Raw genomic sequence first — 24,478 nt, 5'->3', positions numbered from 1 at the left:
GATAGCCCCCGGGAGCCCCTGGTCTGAGGCGGACATTGGACATGTTGGTTTTTCTGTTGTCATGAACCTCTTTTCTGTTCTCTCAGGGACCCCGACTGTGTGCGTGACGGTGTGGGCTACACTGAGACTCTACTTTGATGACACAGGGTTAGTACATGCTTGAGAGTCAGGGCCATAGCACAGAGTAGATTCTTACAGATGGGTTCTCAGTGGCTGCCCTGACTTCACATGAACTGCCCCCAAGAAACCATTCAATGCCAGGCCCAGACTAAAGTCCAGCACTGGGCACCACCTGAGCCCTGGCTCCATGCAGGTAACCGATCCAGCTGCATCTCAGCCAGAAACCCAGCAAGAGAATGTGCTAGGTTTCTGAGCCCTTTTTACTTCTGCACTCAGCTCTGAGTGTCTGCTTTCCTTTTAGGGAGGGGAGGAAGCATGTTAAGGGGGAGGTCACACCCTATGAACTGTAGGTCTCACGGGGGAAAAATGGTCCTTTCCCAGGAGCTCATTGGTGATCCTGACTTTTGGGCTTCATGCCCAAAAGTGGAGGGCAAGACAGAGGCTCAGAAGGAAGAGATTTTCAGAGCCAGGACCAGGCTGGAGTCTGAAGCCCACTGGAGAGCTCTTCTTCCAGCCAGCCCCTCAGAGAACTGCAGGGCTGAAGGTGTTGGGCTCCCAGCTAGGTGGAGCAGTGTCCTTCGGGCATCCACATCACTGACTCATGGATGCGATCTCGTTTCTCTCTTTCAGCTGCTGGGACATGAATGACAGCACAGCTCTGTGGTGGGTGATCAAAGGTCCTGTGGTTGGCTCTATCATGGTGAGTGTCCTTGGGATAAAGAGGAAGGGAAGAGACGGGGTCCCGGGGAGCAAGGCACAAGAAGAGAAATGAACACACAACCTAGTTTCCTTCTGTCATTACAGTCTGAAACAGGGATGTACAAACTAGCTATTTTCTTAGCATTAGAGATTTATGTTGTTCCATTTTCCTCATTACAAAAAATAGAAATAGTTTTGTGCATAATTTTGAGCATGTGGAAATATTTCTTTAGAATAAATCCTTAGAAGTGGAATTGCTGGGTCAAAAGGGGTAGACATTTAAAGTTTCAGATCCCAAATTATTGCTTTGCAAAAACCCTTTAACAATTTATGCCTCCTCAGGAAGAATGGCTCGTTTCCTGTTTCATTATCTATACTTATAATACCAATCATTTAATTTTTGCACAGGCTTAAGGAGGATAATGCTGGGTCATCATTTTGGTGTACATTTCTCCGTCTTGCTAGTGTGACTGAGCGTTTGTTGCCAAACATTGACAATTTGTTTTTCTTGTGAATATTCCTATTTATCTTGTTCAGTTTTCCATCAGATTTTCTTACAGTTGAAAGGACAGTTAACACTTTCTTTGTTGTATATGTAAGTATATTTCCATTTCTGCATAGCATTTGTAGAGACAAATGGTCAAGATTTCTCTTAATAAATTCCAAGCCTTATTTCTGGTTGATGGAGGCCTTTTCCAACCAAGATATAAAAAGATTATTCTTGTCCACTTTTTGTGGACTATTACATGTGCATCTTTAATCCGGCTGAAATTTTATTGTTTTGTCTGGTCTGAAATGATATTCAATTTTATCTAATTTTTTCAGTGGATGGACATTCTACCCTCTCAATCCTTTTTATTGAATCCTTTCTCCATTATGTTGAAATGTCATTTTATTATAAACCCTCAACATACTGGTCTTTGGTTCCAGACGTACTAATCTATTTGTCCATTCCCGTGGCAGATGCACCATTATGCTAGTTACTGTAACCTTGTAGCATGCTCTGGTATGCAGATTTTCCCTTTGTTATTCTTTTGTTTTCTTCAAATTTTCCTTTCACGTTTACTCTTTCTGGTGTACTTTTTAATATCCTTGTCAAGTTGCACCAGAAAGTCTAGTGAAGATCTCTATAGGAATTGCATTGCAATCACAGACTAATTTGGAAGAGAATTTATTTTCTTAAAAGATTGAGTCATCCTCTCCAAGAATATGGCATGATTCTCCATGTTTCAGTCTTTTCTTATGGAGTCATTTTGGTTAAGTTTTTTAGTTTTCTTCCTTGTTCTTGTTATGTTTCCCTCTAAGGGGTTTTCCAGTTTGGGCTTTAAGTGGGTCTAGGAATCATTCTTTCATTGTATTTTCTAATGGGCTATTGCTGCTGTAAGGGAAAGCTATTGATTTTTATGTATTGTGTCTTTGCTTATGTTTCTGAACTTTTTCTTTTCAGTTGGTTTTCATGAAATTTCTAGGTAGAAAATTATATAATCTTCAAATGAAAATAGTTTATGCTCTTTCATTCCAGTGTTTACATCTTCTAGCTCTTGTTTTTCGTAGGGATGGTGTTTGCTCTAGTTTTGGTGGTTACCCTTCATCAAATTGGGAAAGTTTTTCTTCTTGGCTTCTTTTTTGTTTTAATAATCAAGAATGGGTGTTTAATTGTATCAAATGTGTTTTGGAGACATTTATTCAAGTAATCGTTTATTTAGTGATGGACATTTATAGTATTTCAGTTTTCCTTCATTATAGACAGTGCTACGATGAATACATTTATTCATATCTTGAACATATGTGAATATGTCTTTAGACTAAATCTCAAGAGTGGAATTTTTGGGACAAAGGGTATGTCATTTAACATGTTCATGCAGATCAGATTGCTCTTTATGAGCAAGCTACAAGAGTGCCAATTTCCCATGTCTTTGTTGGTGTTTCTGTTGCTGAGTTCTACTTGCTGGTCTTATGGGGCATAATGGAAGCTTACTGTTTTCATCTGTTATTGTAAAAAATATTAGATTTCTGGAGGTGTATTTCTGGAATAAAACCTTTATTAACATGATCTGCCTATTCTTTTACTATGTTGCTAAATTTTGTTAATATTTTAAGTTTTTAGCATTGTTCTTCATAAAGTTCTATGGTCTTAGGTACATGGGTTGTGCGTACCTGTGTATTTTCTCTCCGTATTTTGTTTTTGTAGCAAAATTTTGTTAGCCTCATAGGTAATCCAGAAGGTTTGCTTATTTGCCTTGAAACAGTTAAGCAGTATGTAAATGACATCTTAATGTTATTCTGGAACTGGTCTATAAAATTATCTGAGCCTGGTACCTTTTAATGCATACATCTTAAACTACTTTTTAATTTCTTCTGAGGTTATTGCTCTACTTAGATTTTCTGTATCTTAGTTTTGTTAATTTTTATTTTCCCATTTTGTTTAGTTTTCTCTCATCATTTAAAATACTGTGTATATCTATTGTCTTGCTCTTTCTCATTCCTAAATTTGTCTAATTACATTTTCTCCTTTTTCATTGACTAACACATACAGTTAGCAGTATTTGCTAAGTACGAGACATTGCTTTTTTCCTTTGTTTTAAAATATTTCCAACTTCTATTTTAGATCTGGGGAATACATGTGCAGGTTTGCTACATGGGTATATCACATGATGCTGAGGTTTTTGGGTACAATTGATCCCATCACCCAGGTAGTAATCATAGTACCAAATAGTTTTTCAACCCTTGCCCCCCATCCTTCCTGTCTAGTCATTCCCAGTATCCATTGTTGCCATCTTTATGTCCATGAGTACCCAAAGTTTAGCTCTCACTTCTAAGAACATGTAGTATTTGGTTTTCTGTTTGTGTTAATTCACTTAGGATAATGGCCTCCAGCTGCATCCATGTTGCTGCAAAGGATGTGGTTACATTCTTTTTATGACTGTGTAGTATTCCATGGTGTATATGTGTGACATTCTTTATTCAATCCACTGTTGATGGGCACCTAGGTGGATTCCATGTCTTTGCTATTGTGAATAGTGCTGTGATGAACATCCAAATGCATGGATCTGTTTTGTAGAATGATATATTTTCCTTTGGGCATATACTCGGTAATGGGATTATTGGGTCTAATGGTGGTTCCGTTTTAAGCTCTTTGAGAAATCTTCAAACTGCTTTTCATGGTGGCAGAATTTACATTCTTACCAACAGTGTTTAACTGTTCCCTTTTCTCTGCCGCCTCCCCAGCATCTGCTGTCTTTTCACTTTTTAGTGACAGCCATTCTGACTGGTGTGAGATGGTATCTCATTGCGGTTTTGATTTTCATTTCTCTAATGGTTAGTGATGTGGAGTATTTTTTCATATGTTTGTTAGCTGCTTGCACTTATTTGAGAAGTATCTGTTTATATCTTTTGCCTACTTTTTAATGGGATTATTTTTTGCTTGTTGAATTGAGTTCCTTATAGATGCTGGCTATTAGACCTTTGTTGGATGAATAGTTTGCAAATATCTTCTCCCATTCTGTTGGTTGTCCGTTTACTCTGTTGACAGTTTCTTTTGCTCTGAAGTTTAATTAGGTCCAACTTGTCAATTTTTGGTTTTGTTGTAATTGCTTTTTAGGAGATAGCAATAAATTCTTTCCCAAGGCCTATGTCCAGAACGGTGGTTTCTAGGTTTCCTTCTAGGACTTTTTATAGTTTGAGGGCTTACATTTAAATCTTTAATTCATCTTTAAATCTTGAATATGGTGTAAGGAAGGGGCCCAGTTTCACTCTTCTGTATATGAACCCCCGATCCCAGCATCATTTACTGAAATAGGGAGTCCTTTCCCCTTTGCTTATTTCTGTTAAGTTCAGTCACTGATTAAGCTGAACATGTAGCAGAGAACAAGACTGACAGAACCCTGCCCTCATGGAACATGTTTTGTCATTCAGTTGATCTGTAAAACAAGGTAAAAGCACAACTAAAACTTTATTTTTGTTGATCAGTTCTCCTACTTTTTCTTATTTCTTTCTAAGAAAAAGAATTGTGTTACTTTTGTGGTAATCTTTCCCTAGCTTTTGATTTGAATGCTTAAGTGTTTTTCAGTGTTTATTGTTTTCGAATCAGTTCATTTTTGGCTCTTCATTTTTTTTCCTCCAAGGGCTGCTTTGGCTATGCCCCAACGATATTGAATTGTAAGTCCTGTCATGGTGCCTTGTTTCTATTTCTTTGCTCCTCTTCTTCTTTGTCACTGTTCACATAGCTTCCTACTTTGTTTAGGAAGCTTTTGTCCCCGGTCTATCTGAAGGCAAAGCTGCTATTTCCACTCCCAGGTAGTCCTTTAATTAGCATTGCTTATGGATGTCCATTCTGGTTCCCCCATCTTCCATGACTCTGAACTTGGAATTTTTTCTAGAGAAAAACTCTCACTTCTACAATAGCCTTGCTTTCTCTCTTTTGGGCTGTAGTTTTCCCATCACCCTGATCTTACTTTCTCTTTCAGAAATAGCTTACTTTTCTGGCTTACTCATGATGTCCTTTCCTATTTCCTGTACTCCTATGAAGTTCTTTTTCTACCTCTTCCATCATTTCAATGATACTATGGGAGGCTGGGGAGATAAATGAGTTGTTATGCCGCCATCTTGGACTAGAAGTGTAGATGGGATCTGGACTAGGTGGGGGAATAATAGCCTATGCTGAGGCAGAGGTATATAAATTCTTTGCCCAGAATCATGTCCATCTTTTTTTTTTTTTTTTTGCTCCTCAGGTTAACTTTGTGCTTTTTATTGGCATCATCGTTATCCTTGTGCAGAAACTTCAGTCTCCAGACATGGGAGGCAATGAGTCCAGCATCTACTTGTAAGTACCATTGTGTGGATGCCACAGCTATTTCTGACAGCCACACGGCCCCTGCATTCAGGTCACAGGCAGAAGGCGGCTTTGCTGATAAGGTGGCCTAGCATTGGCGTTTCCAGATCATCTTCTGATTAAGTAGCCTTTAATATAGTTGCCCTTCCAGCCTTCAGCCAACCCAGGAGCTCCTCAGCTGCATGGCCATCATATGGATGGGCCGAGAGAGACGGAGAACGAGGGAGACAGAGCCTGACAGATACTGACTAGGAAAGTCAAGATGGAAAACACCAGATTTCCTAGGGGAGTTAGGGATCTTGGTTGGTTAGAAGTTGAGTTTCCTTTGGGGTTCCTATTTCTGTGGGAAGCTCATGAATACCATTGAATACACTGTTACCTGATATTCTCACCCCGAGTCCAGACTGTGGAAGTTGCCTAGTTTCTACTAGCAAGTCGGATGGACACATTCTCACTGATCTGGGTGTTGGAAGTGGGGTACTTTCTCTCCTCCACTGGCCCTAGGGGCAGCTCTGCCTCTGGCATCTGGTTCTGTTCCTTCAACTCCTTCCTTCCTTCCCGAGGAGCATCTGATTGGTTGGGGATTATTGGGTTAGAGGGCAGCCTCTTACCATAGAGTGTAGGGCTTTCTCCACTTCCATGGCCATTTGATTTCCAAGAAGTATTTCTGGAGTCATGTCCCTAACAGCCTATCTTTGCCTGCCCTTCCCCACTTCTCTCTCTGTCCTGTCTCATATCTGAAATCAGAGCACCTTCCACCTCCCACCTCTGGCCTTGTGAATGGGAACATGACCAGCTGGTTGTGTGGGGTATGGGGACATTCTGATGCTGGGGAGGAAGGTTGGTGGCCCCCTGTGGTTTGCTGGAGGGGTGGATGGGCACACTCTGGTTCTGAGGGCAGTCCCTGGGGTCCATCTGTTGGTAAGGCAAAAGCCCTATGTGTGGCTTCCTCTGCTCCTTTGAAAGAAAGTGGGTGAGGAGGAGCTGAGGTATCTTCACTGGGTCCATCATTGGGTGCATGGTCCTGCCTTCATCAGAGACCCCAACCTGGGGTCACAACCTTGATGGTGGCCCAGTAGATGACAAGTGGGACAGTGAGAGATCCCAGTACAGGCCTCCCCAGGACCCCTTTCTCAGCCATTCTCCTAGAGGGAGAGGCAGGAACTGCTGAGACCACATCCCAAATCCTTCCCTAAGGATCCTGGGGGCTTCCTCAGGGAGGAGCAGCTTGCTCTTGGTCTGTCAGTCTGTTCAGCCTGGGTACCTCCCTGTGTGGAAGCCCTTCCTCAGGGGTGGAGGACTAGCACAGGGCCTGGGATATTCAGCCAAGTTTTCTCTGCCTATACAATGATTAGACAGTAAGTTTTTTTTTGCTGTCCATTTACTGTTTTTCTTTTCTTCATGTTTTACAAGCTTCCCACTTCTCTCTCAGCCCTGTCTCAATTCCTCAATTCTTGCGTACACACACACACACACACACACACACACACACACACATTATATAGCAGTAAATTATTTATCAATGTAAGTCATAGTCTTAGAGGCCCTGCACTGTGAGGTGGGGGGCCAGCCCTCTGCTACTATATAACCTGCCCTAAAGAAATCACTCCTGCCTTCATCTCAAGGATTTACAAAATAGGGCTCCGCTGCTCCCCTTGCCTTCTGTCTAGTGTTGGACACTGCCCTTTTGTCTGGCCTCAGTTTCTCCTGCTTGGGTGTGGATTGGGGCACACACTAACAGTTGTCTCCCATATTTGAAGCTGGCAGGGAGCTAAGTCAACCTCATCTTTCATTTGAGCTCTAGTGGTCTTGATTTCCTCCCCTTCCTGGTAGGATTTGTTCTAATGAGGACCCCCAATGTCTTCTCTGGGGGGTCCTCTCAGCTTTCCCTACTAAATAGGATATCATACTGAAGCCTGAACACACTTTGCCAGCTCAGACGTTCTGCTTTGGGCAACAAGAATCCCTAGGGTCTGGTGGGAAAGAAGTGTGAGCTAAGGTTTCAGGTTTCCCACAGACCAGGAGCTTTCATCTTATTAGGTCTTCCTAATGCATACAGAAGAACTTGCAATTAGCACATGGTTTATACAAGTAAGTACTGTATTAACCTGGGACATTTAAAAGAACAAGCTAGTTGGTTTGCTTCTGGCATTAAAAAAAATATCTTTTTGCAATCTCAGCAAATCCTTTTTTTTTTTTTTTTTTTTTTTTAAGAGAAAGCCAAACCTCCGCTAGTCTTGAGCATCCATGATTAAAATCTCATGTGGATGAAGTCTGTGAGCCAAGTGGGAGTTCCCACACAGGAGAGGGGATCAGCTTGATCCCATTAAGTCCAACAGTATGTTTAAGTGCTTCCAGGGTCAAGGAGACCCTGTCAGCCAATATGAGTAGTAATCCAATTGACCATGCTGCTGAGAACTGTAGAGCACTTGGAAACGCTCATGACCACATCCATGCACATTTAACACTCGCAAACATCCAGTGAATCTGGTGGAATAAGTAAGCCACTGTTAAATAGAATCACCATTTTGCAGCTGAGGGAAATAGTTATCAGTGAAGTGACATGAAGCCAGGAGGTAGGAGGCAGCCGTGGCTATGGTGCAGGCAGGTCTTTCACTCCAAGCTGGACAACACCATCATCCTGTCCTCAAGGAATTTACAGATGGAAAGAGAGCATTAAACCAGTGCACAAAATTAGGCTTCTTGGAAGAGGAGGTCTCTGGTTCTAGCCTGTGTGAAAGCCCCCTCGGCCCAGAGTGCTTGGAAGAGCTGGCTTTGAGCTGGGAGGTGTCTGTACTGGGAGGAGGGGAGGTGGAGAGGGCAGGGATTGGTGGCAGAGGGAGATTCCAAGGCTGTGCCGGAGTCACCTTGGGTACCAGCGTTACGTGTGGGACCGAGAAGCCCCTTCAGATCTGCCCACAACAGCTCTCCGGTTTTTTCCTCTTGTTTCCAGAACAAATTTAAACCCGCGAGTCCCCAAGAAAGCCCGAGAGGACCCCCTGCCTGTGCCCTCAGACCAGCATTCACTCCCTTTCCTGTAGGTTGGTTCCAGCTGTTCAGGTGATAAGGGTTTGTCCTCCATAGATCAAGATGGTGTTCCTGGCCCAGCCTCAGAAGTACCTGTTGGGATCTGGGGCCCCTGCAGGGGGACAGTGGCACTGAGCCACCCATCCTCCCTGACCTGATGCTCCAGGTAGAAGCATCAGGTGTGGCTGGGGACAGGACATGGGCAGTGGGCATCAGGGTTGGGCCAGGGCTCAGCATGTGCTCAGGGTTGACTTGGTCTGGGACAGGGGTGAGGGCTTAGCCCTTAAAAGCTGGGGTTGGCACTCAGCCTCAGGCAGGTCTGGCCTAACTGGAGTTGACCTCTGTGAGCAGGTAACTGGTTCAGAAAGGGGAGAGGTGAGGCTTCCAGGGTAGACATTGACTGTTCAGGGAGGGCCTCGACCCCCTGCCTTGAAGTGAACAGGCTTTACTCCAGGGGTCTCCTCCCTGGAAGATAGCCATTGGAAGCTACAGCTTGGGTGGAGGAGGGAAAACCCATCTGTACTCCTGTGGGGTCTCCTTGGCCCCACTGGGAAGAATGCCCACATCTCTGAAGGTGGCTGTGCTGGGGCCAGGCAGAAGTGCAGGAAGGCAGCTTTCAGTCTAGGCTTCCTCCACAGCCAGAGCCTTCCAGTGCACACGGGCTCCATCTTCCACTTTCACGCACCTCCTTCCCTGCCGAGGAGCACGCGATCCTCAAAGTTCACTTTAGGGGCTGGCAGCAGCCAATCGTTACCCTCATGTTGCTGAAAGAGAAACTAAGGCCCAGAGAAGGAAAATGGAACCACCTAAGATGACCCAGCAGTCAGTTGCCAAGCAAAACCTTGAACTCAGGTGCCCAGAGTTCCCAGCTGGGACCACTCCAGGCTGGCTGGGAGCATGGAGGGGTAGCTTGTCCTTGTGGTTGGTAAGGGGGTGGTGGTGGGCAGGAAGTTCCCCAGATCTGTGAGCTGTGCTGCTAGCTGGGGTGCCAGGGTGGTAGGGAGTACTTCTGGGAGTGGGCAGGGCTCTGGGTGTGCACAGCATTTTATCATCAAGAGAGATCCTATGGAGTGTGTTCAGTTCAGTCCGCCACGTTCTGTGGACCACCACGTGGCCAGACCATGCTGATCCCTAGGATTGCAGACATGAAGACGACAGAGATGCTTCCTGCAAAGGGCTCCCTGCAGGCGTCTCTGTCTAGTGTTCTTCTGGGTGTTTCCCAGGGCCATAGCCCAAGTAGCCCTGCATACGAGGACGATGGAAGCATTTCTGGAGTTTGGCCCTCAAAAACACCATGTGCTGGATCACTGGCTGACAGATATGAGTGCTGAGACATGGAAATGGCTGTGACCTTCCTGTGGACAACACAGTGAAGCCATGGTGGAGCCAGTCCGGGAGGCCAAGGCTCCCCGAGTTGCAGACATGGAGGTGGACCCTGCACCTGTGATGGGGTCTCCCAGCTTCCCAGTCAGGCTGCTCTGCTGTCCAGACAGCCCCACCTAACACCCTTGCCTGAGCTGTTATTCTCTCTTGAATCCAGCCCAGAATTTATCCCATCAGCCAGTCTAGGCTCATCTCTTCTTCCAATTTTCTCTTTTCCCTAATTGTCCTGACTTTTCAGATTCTGAAATCTTTCCTTCTCCCACCCCTGTCTTGGCTTTTCTGCACGATTTGTTCTCTTTCTTCTCCATGAGTCCTTTTGTGCAGAGCCACTGAAGGTTTGGGGAAAGCCTTTTCCTTAGACCCACCTTCTTCAAGAGCCCTCCAGGGCTAGTCCTCCCCACCACCCCGAAGCTGCTTCTTGATCTGCCCTCCCCCACCCCTAGCAGAGCCACACAACTTCACCAGGTACAGGGTTTCCCAGTGAACTTGTCACTAAATGGTCTTTAGAATACGTTCAGAGAAGTCTTTCTTTACCATAGAAACATCTGGGGTCCAAGAGGGACAGGAACAATCTGAAGCTAAAGAAAGCAGGGCTGCAGAGGAGAACTTTAGAATTCGGAGTGAGAGTTTAAGCCTGACATGTAGGAGGCAACGGCTGAGGTTGGGGGTCTCTTGGACCCCGATTTCTGTGGTTTACCCAAGCCCAGGTTGAGGGGTCCCTTGGCCATAGGAGAGGCTAACCTAACCAAGGTTTTTTGTTGTTTTGAGACAGTCTTGTTCTGTCGCCCAGGCTGAAGTGCAGTGGTGCGATCTCAGCTTCCTGCAACCTCTGCCCCATGGGTTCAGGCAATTCTCCTGCCTTAGCTTCCCAAGTAGCTGGGTCTACATGAGCCTGTCACCATTCTTGGCTAATTTTTTGTATTTTAGTAGAGATGGGGTCTCACCACATTGCCCAGGGTGGTCTCAAACTCCTGAACTCAGGCAATCTGCCCACCTCGGCCTCCCAATGTGCTGGAATTACGGGCGTGAGCCCCTCCGCCCACCCTGAGACTAACCAACGTTTCAGCTTGGGCAAGGTAGATAATAAATTTGAAGAATAGAATAGCTGCTATTTCTGTACACCCAGTTAAGCTCTTTTAAATGATTGAGAAAAACATGCTTATTTGAGTCTGTCTCTTTGTATGTGTATGAAACAGACCTTTGACATTCATTGAGGAATCATGAAGAACCTTCTCAGATAAATACCACACCTAACAGCACTTCTCAAGCTTTGGCATGCATGTGGACCCCCCAGGGATCTTGTTAAAATGCAGATTCTGACCACAGGTCTGAGGTGGCACCTGGGATTCTGCATTTCTAAGAAGCACTCAGGTGGTGTTGGTGTTGCTGGTCTGGGGACCACAGAGTAGCAAAGCGTCAAACCAAACCTCAGCATTTCTGTTCTGGAAAAGGGGATCTGTAGTGCCCACCTCACAGTGGGATATGAATTGTAGCTGCTGTTTATTGAATGAGAACCCCAAACCCATTATGCACAGATGCAGGGAGGCCTGGGCTTGCCCCATCTTGGAAATGTGACACAAATTCTGCCCTCAGCAAAATGACATGTCACCACTTGTCAGGTACCTTCAGGCTTACTCTTGAGGAGCTGGAATCACACAAGGCAGATCCTGAATGCCAAGGGTGTGGTCTCTGTATCTGTCCTCATTTGCATCATGTCCAATCTGATTAATTCACTGGCCAGCACCAGGAACCACAGAGCCATGTGGTACCTGGGGAAAGTCAGCAAAGTAGCTATTCTCTTGCAATCGGAAACGATGACAGCTCTTCAGCTACCTCTGACACATCTGTTAGGGAAGGGAAAAGTGTCCATGGCTCGTGCCAGCCTAAGCCCAAACAGGACCATGGTGGGCTGGAGAGACCTCCCTGAGAAGGCAGGCCTGGGTACACCCAGGAGAATGTAGACCAGGACTGCAGCCTGGGCCCCCCTCCTTGAGGTGTTTTTTTTTCCCTGCAAACCATGGGGCAGTGCTGTCAGTCTTCAGTCCCTGCCCATTGAACTTTTATCAAGAAGTTCAGCCCAGCACTCTCCCATAGAACTCCCTGCAGTGATGGAAGTGCTCTATGGCTGTGCTGTCCAATATGATAACCACTAGCCCCATGTGGCTGTTGAGCACTTAAAATGTGGCCAGGACAACTGTGGATGCGAGTTAATTTGGTTAATTTAAATTCAGATAGTCACATGTGGGTAGTGGCTGTTGTATTGGAATAGTTTAGGTCTGGAAGAGTGAGCAATCTCTTCAATCTGACTTACCTCCGCCCCCTATGTATGTGCTGATTCTGAGTTGCTGGGGGGCTCAGAGGAAGGAAGCTATGGACCAGAGGAGAGGGAGAGGGTAGAAAGGAAAGACCAGTGGACACCCAAGTTGACCCCTTCACAGCCAAGCCCAGAACTGGCCTGATTCAAGGCTCAGGCTGCCTGTGCTGGGCAGTGCAGAAGGTCCGCAGTGTGAGTTTCCAGTTCTCATCTTGTTGAGTGGGACCTGGACGAGACTGTGCTCTAAGCTTATAGCCAACTCTGGAGGCAGCCTCTGGCTGCCTGTGTGAGACCCAGCCCAGGCCACCTTCTGAATACACGTTTCCTCTAAGCCCACCCACCTATCACTGGCCCCAGTGTGACTGCTTCTGTGTATGTGCGTGTGCGGCCATGCACACTCATGTCCACGTATAGGCGTGCATTTCTCTGTCCAGAGCTGCCCATGTCTTGGCCCTCGGCTCCCTCATTCTCCTCCACATGACTGCCCTGGCCCTGTTTCCATACCCTCCTCTTTTCCGCCTTCCTTGTAAACTGAGTGTCTTCGCTGCCTGGTGCCCCCCAGCTGACAGAAGTGCTAATCTTGTCACACCCAGCAGCTGCGTGCAGAAATGCTACTGCAAGCCACAGCGGGCTCAGCAGCACTCTTGCAAGATGTCAGAACTGTCCACCATTACTCTGTAAGTGTGCGTGGCCCAGGCTGTGGCCGGGAGTCCTGACGGGGTGGGGGACGCATGCTGCCACTGCCGCTGCTGGAGGACAGTGGAGAGCCGGCCTGTGCCTCCCAGCCCCAACCCATTCCCAGCTGTTGCATGTTTGTGTCGGTGTGTCTTGTGAGTTCTCTGCAGCCTCGTGGTCATGGGGTGGGTGGGTAGGGTGTGGGTTTGGAGCTGCAGCAGTTGTGGGTGCTTCCTGAGGAGGCAGCAGCCCCGCATTCTCTGCCGCTGCTACCTGGTGTGTGGTTGTCCTCAGTCCCCAACTTCTCTGAGCTTCAGTGATTTCAACTGCAAAATTATTTCCAAGAGTCTTAGAGCCTGAGTTCATATAGACCTTCCCCTGCACAGGGAAGGGAACTTCACTCCAGTGTTCACAGCACTTTGTGAGTGAGTCAGCATTAACTCACTCAATCCCCATGACTCTATGAGCTGGGTCCTTGTGTCATCACCATTTTACAGATGAGTAAACTGAAGTGCTGAGAGATGACTTCACTCACTCAAGGACCCCTAATTAACAGAGAGGATTTGAACCCAGAGAATCCTAAGCACTTTGCCCCAAAGAGTCTATGGCTAGAATAGCAGACTCAATTTGGACGTCCCTTTTATTAAGGGTGCCTTTGTCCTCCTGGGCAGCCCACTGTAATTTTGGGCATCTCACATGCCCTTATTGGTATTTTAGGACTCTTCTGCCCATTGCTGTCTCCTCAGGGCAGGAGGACAGAGGCCTGGGCCCTGTGTCATTATGGATAGTGGCTCACATCACATGTTCCCATTCCAAGACCTCAATCAGCTTAGAAGTACAGTCCCAGAACCCCGGGCTCTAGAGATCCTTTGTCCCTACTGCCTCATCTGCCAAAGGAGTCACCGGAATGTCCTGGCTCCCCAGAAGAAGTCCCCAACTGTTCTGGGGCTGCTGCAGGGCTGCTGGGGAGGAACAGTGTTGGCCTCAGACTGTGCTGTGGGATGCCCTCGCTACCATCCCTGCACCCACCTTGTGGCTGGGAAAGGCCTGAAAGGTCAGTTTCTCACACTCTGAATCCATCCCATGTGATGCCACCACAGAAGCTGGAGAGATTTGACCTCTTGGTTTCCAGGGCCCTTTTCAGACTGCAGGGACAAGTACTTGGAAGTGGTCCCTCCTGTGGGAACGGAGGCCAGGAAGGGGAAGGCAGGGGCCACAGGGAATGTTCTGAGGCCACCTTCCTTTCCTGGGCTCCTTCACTAGGCAGCTTTTTAAAAGTAGCCCCTATGGTTAGGGCCACAGAGGAGTCCCCAGGACATCCATGTCCTCTGGCCATTTTCCTATGCACTCCTGACTTTCATTCCTTCTACAAACATTCCCTGTTGCCTTCTGGTGCCAGGCATGGGCAACCAGAGATGAACAAGACCCGAGTGCTCAAGAGAGAATTCCGTTTTGAGGATACCGAGGCTCTCATGCTAGGTCTGTGTGCTGTATGGATTTCTTCCTGGAACAGGCATTTTCCCAGCATCAGCTCCCTGCCACAGATAAATGAGGCACCACCCCCACCTTCAGAGAGCTACCGTCAGAGACAGATAAGACGAAGGCTAGAAGGATGGACCGGTCAGGATCACATCTGGGCTCAGCACAGACCTGCTCAGATCCTGTTGACCCTTGTCTGTGAGCAGGGCGGGAAGGGATGGGCACCCAGTCACGGTCCTCCTTCCTTTCCAGGCTGAGCTTCCTCTGCCTGAAGATCTCCTCGGGCTGCCCCTCCTCCCTCTGTGTCTCCTCATTCCTTCCTTCCTTCCTCTCAGTGTAAGCTAGGAAGTCTAGGGCCTCACGCAGACTCCAAGAGTTCGGCTTCTCTAGACCTCCAGAGCTCCTGTGTTCAATAGAACCTTCTCTTCCAGAAAAGCTGGATGAGGGAGAGGGACATGTGGTGTGATTGCCCCAAATCAAACGGCTGCCTGATGCCTGCTGTCCATACCCTGGGACTTAGCTCTGATGGAAGCTGGGGAGGCTGATCCTCTGGAGAAGCTGGCAGGGTGCAGCCTGGGGACAGGCCACATCTACAGGGCAAGGCTGACCTCTCTGGGGAGACCCACAGGAGCCAGTGTGCCCACTCTGGGAGAACCCTTGGGAGCACCCCCCATAGAGCAGGTCCCGCAAGTTCACATGGTCCCAGTGTCCTAGCTGTGGGCTTCTGTGGCCCTGTGCCTTCAGAACAGAGTCCCCCCCTGCTGTCAGCCTAGGGCCAGAGGCAGGCAGGCAGGAGAGCCCCAGGAGAGCCACCTCAGGAGATACTCTCTAGCCATTCCTCCCCTGCCTGGCCTGCTTCAGAGCAGATATTCTCCTCCACGTTTGACTCAGTTTCCCGGAAACAGGCTCCTCCTGCCCAGATGGAGATTGCCGATACCCAGGGTCACTAAGTTCCTCTTAGGATTCCTCCTGAGTTTCTTCCTCTGTGGTCCACTCACTGTGCCTTCCTTCCCTCCCTGTCATCAGCAACTCCCCAACATTTGGTGAGTGTCTGGGCTAGCCCCAGACTCTGAAAAGCCAACTGTTTCTGTGGCCCATCGAGGGCTGCTCCTTTCAGGCACAGGGGCCTTCCTTCCAGAACAGGAGAGGCTGCTCTGCCTGAGCACCCCGTATTTCCCTCAAGCCTTCTCAGTCTGATCCCTGTGTTTTGTCCTGATTTTGCTTTTCCCAAGGGTTTTACATGTCACACAAGGGGTCCTTGTAAATAATTTTCAGTGGTTCTACAGGCTACTGACTGTGTGGCCTGCAGACTGTGGATGCCCCCCCACCCCAATATCCCAGAGAGTCCTAGCAGCCCAGGACACTTGCACTGGAAGAGAATGCTGAGGGGTCTGTGGACAGGGGACCCAGCTCGGGGAGAGAATAAAGGACTGGGGCCGAGTTCTCTGCCCTCCATGGCTCTGGCCCTGAGCCTTGGAAGTGCCCAGAACAGATGTTTTGCTTTCTCCTGACAGGCGGCTGGCCCGGTCCACCCTGCTGCTCATCCCACTGTTCGGAATCCACTACACAGTATTCGCCTTCTCCCCAGAGAATGTCAGCAAAAGGGAAAGACTCGTGTTTGAGCTGGGGCTGGGCTCTTTCCAGGTAGGTGTGGCCCGTGGAGAGGGCAGGACTCACTGGGAGCCAGGGCCGGGTTGCTCACCTGCAGGTGGTGCTGGAGCCTCTTTAACCTGGACTGTGAAATGAGTGCTAGAGTAGAGGTGATGAGGGAGCTGTGTCTGCTGTCCACCCGTGGGGCTCCTGTAAGAGGACACACCGGTGTCTGGCCATCACTGCATCTGAGTATCCTGAGACAGCTGCCCCTGCTCTCAGCCCCCACCCTGGGCGACCTGAGATGGTACCTCCCAGCAGCCTGGGGTGCAGGGTGGAGAGGCCTCAAGAGCCCAGCGTGTCCACATCCTGATTTCAGCTTTCTAGGCCATGCACCCCTGGAGTTCTCTCCTACCCACATCTAGGTCCCCAGCGGAGAGCCCAGCAAGCTGCCCAAGTGCATGAGCAAACAGACGTGAGTGAGTGAGGGAATGAGAAGCGGGCAGAATGCTGCCTGTGTGCCTGGAGGAGTGAATAGACTGGAAATGAGTAAGGGGCTAGGTGAATCACGGTGAGGAATGAGCCGGCGGGAACAGCAGTGGGTGGATCAAGGCAGGGCAACTCCTGGAGTGTCCAGGGAGAAAGCACATCTCCCTAAGCCAGCTGTTTGAATTAGGATTTGATCTTCATGGTCAAACTTACTCTCCATATCTGATTTGACCTTCTCCACCATTTTAATTCAAGGCCATTTAACCTGGCCCAGGTTCTTAGTCTGGTGAGACTGAGCATGGGTCTCACCTGAGACTGGACTCACGGGCTCATACAGAAAGCCCCAGCCCAGGAGTCAGAGCCCAGGGCTCCTGTCCCTGTGCTCTCTGACCAGTTTTGGGGTCTTTGAGCTGTCATTCTTCCAATACCTTCAAGCGACAGTACAGAACACAGCGATCACAGGGAACTAATTTGCAGTATTCAAGAAAATGCTCCCGCTTTGTTTGGTGTAGATTTAAAGACCATAGAGAATAGCTAAGTGCATACTCTGTGCAAAGTACTTGCTCACTCTGTGTGGTGTTCTGCATGGCTGTGTATGAGTATCTGGCCCAGGGAGGGCAGATTGAGGAGATGGTGGACAAGGATGGCATAGATCTGTTTTGTTCTGGAAGGGTCCTACCCTCAGAAGCCTGCAGGCTGGTTTGAGCCAAGAGAAATTCTAGGGCATTCAGGGAAGGCTTCTTGTAGAAAGTGGGGTAAAGGTGGCCCTTGGGAATGGGAAGAATTTGATCACGGGAATGTGAAAACCAAAGCTAGAATGTATCTGTGGGACAGGACTCGGCCACCAGCCACGTGGCCTCATGGGTGTGCCCATCTTGGTAGTGTAGAAGTGTCTCATCTTACCCCAGACCTCTGGGCAGGTGCCCCCATCCAGATCATGGTATCTTCTTGCTTCCTGGTGTCACCCCCTCCATGCCCCAAACAGCATTTCAGAAGCTCCTTTGCCAGCATCCTCAGGCTCATTTCCTCTATTCCCAGGGCTTTGTGGTGGCTGTTCTCTACTGTTTTCTGAATGGCGAGGTAAGACTTTGGCCCTCTGGCTTCTTTGCAGTGGGGGTGGGGGTGGGGCTTTCTGGGGAGCAGATGGGAAAGCCACCTGTTGGCCACATAGGACTAACTCCTCATAGAGGGCTCTGCCAGGCTCCCAGCACTGCGAGGAGGGGCTGCTCACACAGCTACCGGCATTGTGTGGTACCAGGGCCTCCTGACGCCCACACCCGGTGCTGGAATCCATCCCACTTTGCCTGCTGTGCAGCTAAGGCCCCACCTGAAGAGCAAAGCTCCTGGTAAAAGCATCGGTTCTGCTGAGCACAAATCCCCTGGAGATGGTCTCCCTTAACACACTCCGTGATGAGGAGGAATTGACAATAAGGAAGGGCGGGGCACAGGACACAGGACCTACAGGTCATGCTGTAGGACCTACAGGCAGAGCGGCTGAGCCAGGAGCTGTCCAGCACTCAGGGCTGCCCCCAGCTGGCTGACTAGCCAGGCCCAAACTCCCCTGGTAGAGTGGAAACTGAGGATTTGGAAGAGACCCCAGGGAGAGACCTGGAACTTTCTAGTAATACTCCATTTCCAGCGCTGTGGTCTGAGGGCTCCCTCTAGCCTGTTGGAGTGAAGCCCTTGAGCACAAGGTAGAACAGAGGTGCTGGGGCAGGGGTGGGGACTGAATGGCTAGGGTGGGCTTGAGAGTAGTCAGGAGCCTTTGCGCCAGAGCTTGGGTCTTAGCTGCGTCACCTTGCCAGGCTCCTCCCACTTTTTGCATCTGAGGAACAAAGAGATTGGGCTCTGTGATCACCCAGACAACCTATAGAAGGGTCCGATTAGGACAAGGAGAGGCAGAAAGGGCCCTGCAGGTCGTGGCCGGGAGAGCTCAGAAGTGTAGCTTGTTCAGAGTCTGCAGTGGAAGCAGGAGCTAGAACTGGAGAGGGTGGGTGCAGGCGCTGCCTCCAGTTGTGCAATCTGTGCACTGCACAAAGGTACTTGGCTGAGAAAGTACATGGAGGCTGAGACTTGGCACGGCCCCCACTCACCATGCTAAGAGCTACCTGGGTGTGTTTACCCAGAGGGGTGCGTTATTTAGTGGTTCCCAACCCTGATTACCCAGTGGAGTCACCTGGGAAGCTTTAAAACAATACCACATCTGGGTTCTGTGCAGAGATTTTGATGTAATTGTTCTGGGCTATGGCCTGGGCATCTGGAATTTTTAAAGCCCCCTCACAGGTGATTCTAATGTCTAGTCCACTCTTACGGCTCAGCCAAGAGTGGCTGTCCTTCCCTGAGCCGCCTGCCCTGCTTGCTAAAGGTTCTTTGAAAGACCCGATGCACTCATCTCTGCCTGGCCTGAAAACAGGAAGCCGTTAGAGAGTCTTGCTCAGCAAATGGCAGGGGAAGGGCTGTTCAGGTCAGCTCCTCAGAGCCTGCCCATAGCTGCTAAAAGCCCCCCATTGGAGACCTTGAGGGCCGCAGGCTGCAACTGGGTAGTGGGAAGGGTTCTGGGGGTGGCAGTGCCAGCCTGGGAAGGGCCCCAGGCCAGGACAGGGCCTGGAGGCTGGAGAGGATGTCTACCTGGAAGTGACCGCCCAGTTTGCTTCCTGCAGGTACAAGCAGAGATCAAGCGAAAATGGCGAAGCTGGAAGGTGAACCGTTACTTCGCTGTGGACTTCAAGCACCGACACCCGTCTCTGGCCAGCAGTGGGGTGAACGGGGGCACCCAGCTCTCCATCCTGAGCAAGAGCAGCTCCCAAATCCGCATGTCTGGTCTCCCTGCTGACAACCTGGCCACCTGAGCCGTCCTCCCCTCCTCCTCTCCTCCATCCACAGGCTGGGACTGCAGGCAGGCGCCAGCCCACGCATGTTCGCGCCTCCTCCCTCCCCTTGGGCAGGCCCTGGGTGGGAAGCTTGGCTCCCCGAGGGGGAGAAGGAGGCAGGGCACAGACTAGGATTGCCCCCTCCTTGTTTTGGTACTGGGCCCCCCCACTGTGGTCCCCGGGGCCCTGACCCCAGACATGTAAATACTCCTCAAATTTGGAGAAGTTGTCCCATCCCTTTCCCCTTTGCCCCAGTGTCCCTTCTCACCTCCAGCCAGGTCTCAGCTCCACCCATCTGCGTCTCGGTCAGCCTCAGTGATGGCCTGACCCCAGCTGTGAGGCCTTGTGAGCTAAGGCTGGAGAGCGCTTGCCTGTGGGAGCTGGGGTGGTACCTGCCCCAACAGCCCCCTCATCATCTGATTTTGGATGTGACCCCTCGAGCGTGCATGCCACCGTGGGGCTCCTCTCGGTCCTGGGCCCAAGTCCCTGAAGCCCAGCAGAGGACCAGCTCGGGTGGCCGGAACGCCCCTTGGTGCACATCTCCTGGCACTCGCCCAGCATCTTGGTGTCTGGGTGCTCAGCTCCTGGGTCCCAGGACAGTGGGACAGCTCCAAGGCTCTTCTCATCAGAGACTTCAGTTTGGGTGGGGAATCTGTAGGTCAGGGAAAGTTCTGGTGCTTTTCATTTGATCCAAGAGGAGCTGAGAGCCAGAAATGTGGCTGTGATTGGGAAAGAGACACAGTTTGGGAGACCCATGGAAGAAAACCTTTGCCATCTGCATTGTTTTAACCCCAGCTCAAGATGGGCGGGGTTCTTCTGGTTACTTCCCGTCCACCTCTCCTACCCCCATGGATGCCTTCCAGAAGCTGTTTCCAACCACGCCCACCACAGAGAGCCCCTAAGCCCTCCCCATTTCCCCTAAGTCAAAGCCATGACTAGGATGAACTAGCCGCCTGCCTGTGATGTCAGTGCATCCTCAATCACCTTTCGCCTCCATGCACCTGAGTCTGGGGCCCAGGGCTCTCCCCCCCACCCCCACCCCCACCCCCATGGATGATAAGGTGTCCCAGACACCAGATCCTTGGGCCTGGACTCAACTATTGAAATCTGAGACCTCTGCAAAGATGTCCCTTGTATGCCCTTGATCTTGACTCACCCTGGGCTACTAGGGTGTCAGGAGAAGCTGCACCCACCATGCCCATTCTGATGGGGCATTTGCTTCCCACCACCTGCCCCTGGGCCCCCAGCTGCAGGTTGCAAACCCTCAGCCTGAGAATGTAAAATAAGGCAGTGCCCAGCTGGGGAGGTAGAGGGAAGTGCTGGAGCACATGGTCCCTGTGTGGCCTAGTTTTCCACGTCAGCATTTGGTGTTACTCCTGTCCAAGTTCTGTTTGCAGACTTGTCTCATGATGATGTTCTGGAATGCTTGGGGACTTTGGGTGGAAGAGGATTGTTACTTCATTTTATAAAGAAGAAGGGGCCTGGGGAACTTGGGAAAATGTTTCTGGAGAGGCTTTCAGAGTGGCTGGAAAAGGATCTTATTGCTGTAATTTAGAGAGGAGCCCGTGTCCTTGGCCAGTCAAGTAAGTCCCTGAGTCTTTGGCAAAGCCCGAGGAAGAAAGGAGGTACCTGACCTTTCCTGGGCATGCTTGATGACTCAGACTGATCATGGAGTGTGCAGTGCCCCTTCTACCCTGCACCTGACCTCATGGTCCCCTCCGCCTGCACTAGTGTGTATTACTGAAGCAATGGTTCTGTGGCCATCTTGCACTTTGGACACTAACGGGGCTGGGCTGCCTGGAAGGAGCCATGGACTGGGGTTCAGGGAACTACACTCTACCCCAGTTGGGTTCAGACTGCTATGACTGTGAATACGTTGCTCCCTGCCCTGTACTGTGATTTTCCAGTTCAAAGCCAAGGCAGGTAAAAGGGCATGCATCATTGTGCCTCATATCAGGTTCGAGAGAGAGAGAGAGAGAGAAAGAGAGGTGTGTGTGTGTGTGTGTAGAGGGATGGACAGAATGCCATTTATTTCCCTTTCTTAGAAATGGACCTTCTGTCCCTTCCATTTGAACACCACAGTGGAAGCTGGTGGACTAGAAGGAAGAACTAGGTCACGGACATTTGAACAGGTGCCTCGGGCCTGACGTAGAGTCAGTCATATATACCTGGCTGGGATGTGGTGCCTCCTCCAGATCCAAGGAGCAGCCCCTGGGGATGGACCCCACTCATTCATCAACACTCCCAGCAGCAGGTCTGTTTCATTGTGGAAGAAGAAACTTTGGCATTATAGAGACATCATCGCAAAACAGCAAAAACAAAATCAACCCTGAACCCCATGCACTGTGCTGCTTCCTGAGCCCTGGCCCTGTGTCCTCATAGAGGTTGCTGGTTCCTATTCTCTGATTTTTCTGTCTGAATTTTTGCCAGTCTTGTGAGCAGATGTACCTGATGTATTCTCTGTGTTCCAGGAGGTTCTGGCCATCAGGGTCACAGGCAGTAGGTGGACAGCATAAGGTCTGTGTAAAACTCTCCCCTCTCTGACCCTGTCTTCAAATCTGTAAAATGGGCAATAAGGCTAGATGATTTGTATATAGCCCAAAGCATCTCTGGAACCGTCTAAACACCAGCCATCTACTTGAAATGGGCCCCAGAACTGTGGTATTTGCCTGGGCCAGGAAAGGCTAAGAAATCCCATCATGTGAAGACAGCGTGAGAGACTTGGGAAAACTGGGGCTGGGGAGGAGCAGCCTTGTCAGACTTCGTCCCTGTTGAGACTCCATTCCTGGAAAGGGGGTTTTCATTTTGTGCAATCCTGAAGGACCAAACTCACCCACAGGGGCTGAATTGGGATTATATAATGCCAATCATTCTTGGGATGAAGAAATCTCTTTCCCTGTCACAACTGTCCAGCAAGGGAGTAGGCAGAGTGTCAGGGCAGGACTCTCATCCTGGTGGAAATGGGATTCCAAGTCAAGGATGCTGAGGCTGTCAGGGAGCCAGAGAAGGGGTCTAAGTGTGGAATGTGGGTGGCTGTGGTTCAGTGGCCCTGTGGTGGCCCCTAGCACTGCAGACTTAAGGACTCCCCACTTAATGCTAAGCCACATTCTCTGTGCCAGTGTGTAGCTCTGTCGCCCTGCTTGACACATCCAGTGGCTTACAGTGACTCCTAACTCAGCCCCCTCCAAGCTGGGTTCTTTGCTGAGCAGGGCCAGGGAACTAGAGCGAAGCCGGAGGCTTGAGACACACCTGTATCTACAATCCCCGTCAAGGATGCCCACTCACCTCTCTCATCTGACCCTCACTGTTTGTGGAAGGGAAAGCTCAAGGGGTCTCTTTTTGAGTGATAGTCTTGCCTCCTTCATGGCTACTCCAAAGTGAAGCCAGCAAGTATTAATACTTTGTTATCATAAAGTCTTCCTGGAACCCAGGGACCACGGAAGTCAGCTAGAAGAGCCCTGACCAAGGAGCAGGGACTTGGGCTTGAAGCTTGGCTCCTTGCTTGTGTGACCTTGACTCATTCCCCCTATGTCTTTGAGGAGGCTTACAAAATGCTAAAGCTGGGAGGAATATTGGACATCTGTAGGTCAAACCTCCCCATTGGGCTGACGAGGAAACACAGCATGGTGCCTGCCACCATGGTGGGATCCAGTATGTTTTATAAACCTAAGTGGCTCACATATATGCACAGCCCTACACATGAGCAGAATGTGACACTCAAAGCAGCCATGCAGTATATATGTAACCTTGCACAGGAGAGGGGCTCTGGTGACAGAAGGTTGTCCAGGACTCTACTGCAGGAGAAGTAATGGAGTCAGCGTGGTATGGGGAGACCTACTTTTCAACCCTGGCTTAGCCACCTGCTCTGTGATCCAGGGCTTACCTTCTTTGGGCCTCGGTCTTCTGAGTAATGGGGAGGACCATGGTTGGCATTGTTAGTCCCACAGGCCAAGGATACGGTTGAGATGAGATGGCTTGTATGTGAAAAGATTTTAGAAACAATACAGATGGAGGCTTGTTACTGGGATGAAGACGGCTGAAAGGGACTCCTTGCTGTCTGCCTACTGCTTCGAGCCCTCCTGAGTTAACTTTTGCCCCATTTGTAAAACCACCAGCATCAGGAGTAAGGGGGAGGCCAGATGGCTCAGATGGACACAGAATTCTAGCTTCATCTGCATCAGCTGATTCAGTTTTCTGTTGGAATCAGAGTGAGCATACTTCCATATGGGCGATAGCAGTATTTCCTTGCCATTGCCCTGGGAGTCAACTTCAAGGATCTGGGACATTTCCCAAGTGGGTGTTGTGTCCATTCCTCCTCCTTCTGAACTCAGTCTTGGGATGTGTCTGTACTTGGCCATGTGTGTCTTATCTGATGTCCGTCTTCTGTAGCTTTGCCTCTGTCAGGGCTAGAGTGGTGCAGCCCCTGGCATCTCAGACATGGTTCCTGGCTCACTCACAGGAGCTGGACCAGCCTGAGTTTCATCTCCCACAATAAAGACAAGCCCCACAGACCTTACTGCTACCGCTGCCGCCATTAATGCTGTGCTCACAATCTTGTCCAGGATTTTAAGGATGTCACACTGCTGTAGATGACTCAATAAATGTTTTGCCATTTTTCCTGGTGGCTGTACCTTGGCAGAAGTGGAGGTAAGGGAGGAAAGGAGGTGGAAGGGGAGAGTACTACTGCCCCAAATTTGATCATCCCAGAGTAATCTAGTCTACAAGGCCGAGTGGCCTTTAAGATTCCAAAGGAGAAATATGAGAGTGGGCCTGAGTGAACCTAGGATGGACTTCAAAAAGTAAATTAGAAGTCTTGGCCTCAAAGGATCTCCAGGGATCATGGAAACTGAGTGGAATCATGACCTTCATCCTGTACCTCGGGAGTACCTACCAGATATCCCAAAGCCTTGACTGCAGGGAGCATTTCATCCCAGGTAACTACAGGTACACCCTTGGCTTCCAGGGTCCCATCCCCTAATACTTCTGGATATTCTGAGCCAC

At 49.5% G+C, this 24,478-nt stretch overlaps 1 protein-coding gene across 13 annotated transcripts in view; it reads left to right on the top strand.

Annotated features, from left to right (window-relative positions):
• Window positions 1-24,095, top strand: part of ADCYAP1R1 (ADCYAP receptor type I) — a 57,192-nt gene extending 33,097 nt beyond the window's left edge. For 7 of the 13 annotated variants that reach the window (XM_032286866.1, XM_032286862.1, XM_032286859.1 and 4 more), the window contains 8 exons: window positions 87-147; window positions 751-820; window positions 5,550-5,641; window positions 8,604-8,687; window positions 12,971-13,051; window positions 16,043-16,172; window positions 17,646-17,687; window positions 19,268-24,095. In XM_032286866.1, the coding sequence (XP_032142757.1) occupies window positions 87-147; window positions 751-820; window positions 5,550-5,641; window positions 8,604-8,687; window positions 12,971-13,051; window positions 16,043-16,172; window positions 17,646-17,687; window positions 19,268-19,456 (749 nt within the window). In that variant the 3' untranslated portion in view covers window positions 19,457-24,095. Of the gene's footprint in view, window positions 1-86; window positions 148-750; window positions 821-5,549; window positions 5,642-8,603; window positions 8,688-12,967; window positions 13,052-16,042; window positions 16,173-17,645; window positions 17,688-19,267 lie in introns of all 13 variants that reach the window. The other 6 variants (XM_032286870.1, XM_032286869.1, XM_032286865.1 and 3 more) reach the window with 5 other exon arrangements.
• The last annotated feature ends 383 nt before the right edge of the window (window positions 24,096-24,478 follow it).

Source organism: Sapajus apella, unplaced genomic scaffold, assembly GCF_009761245.1.
Source record: "Sapajus apella isolate SASKATOON/1434 unplaced genomic scaffold, GSC_monkey_1.0 scaffold19, whole genome shotgun sequence".
Classification (NCBI taxonomy): Eukaryota; Metazoa; Chordata; class Mammalia; order Primates; family Cebidae; genus Sapajus; species Sapajus apella.
The sequence above is the reverse complement of the archived record's forward strand: the minus strand, read 5'-3'. Positions and strand labels throughout refer to the sequence as shown.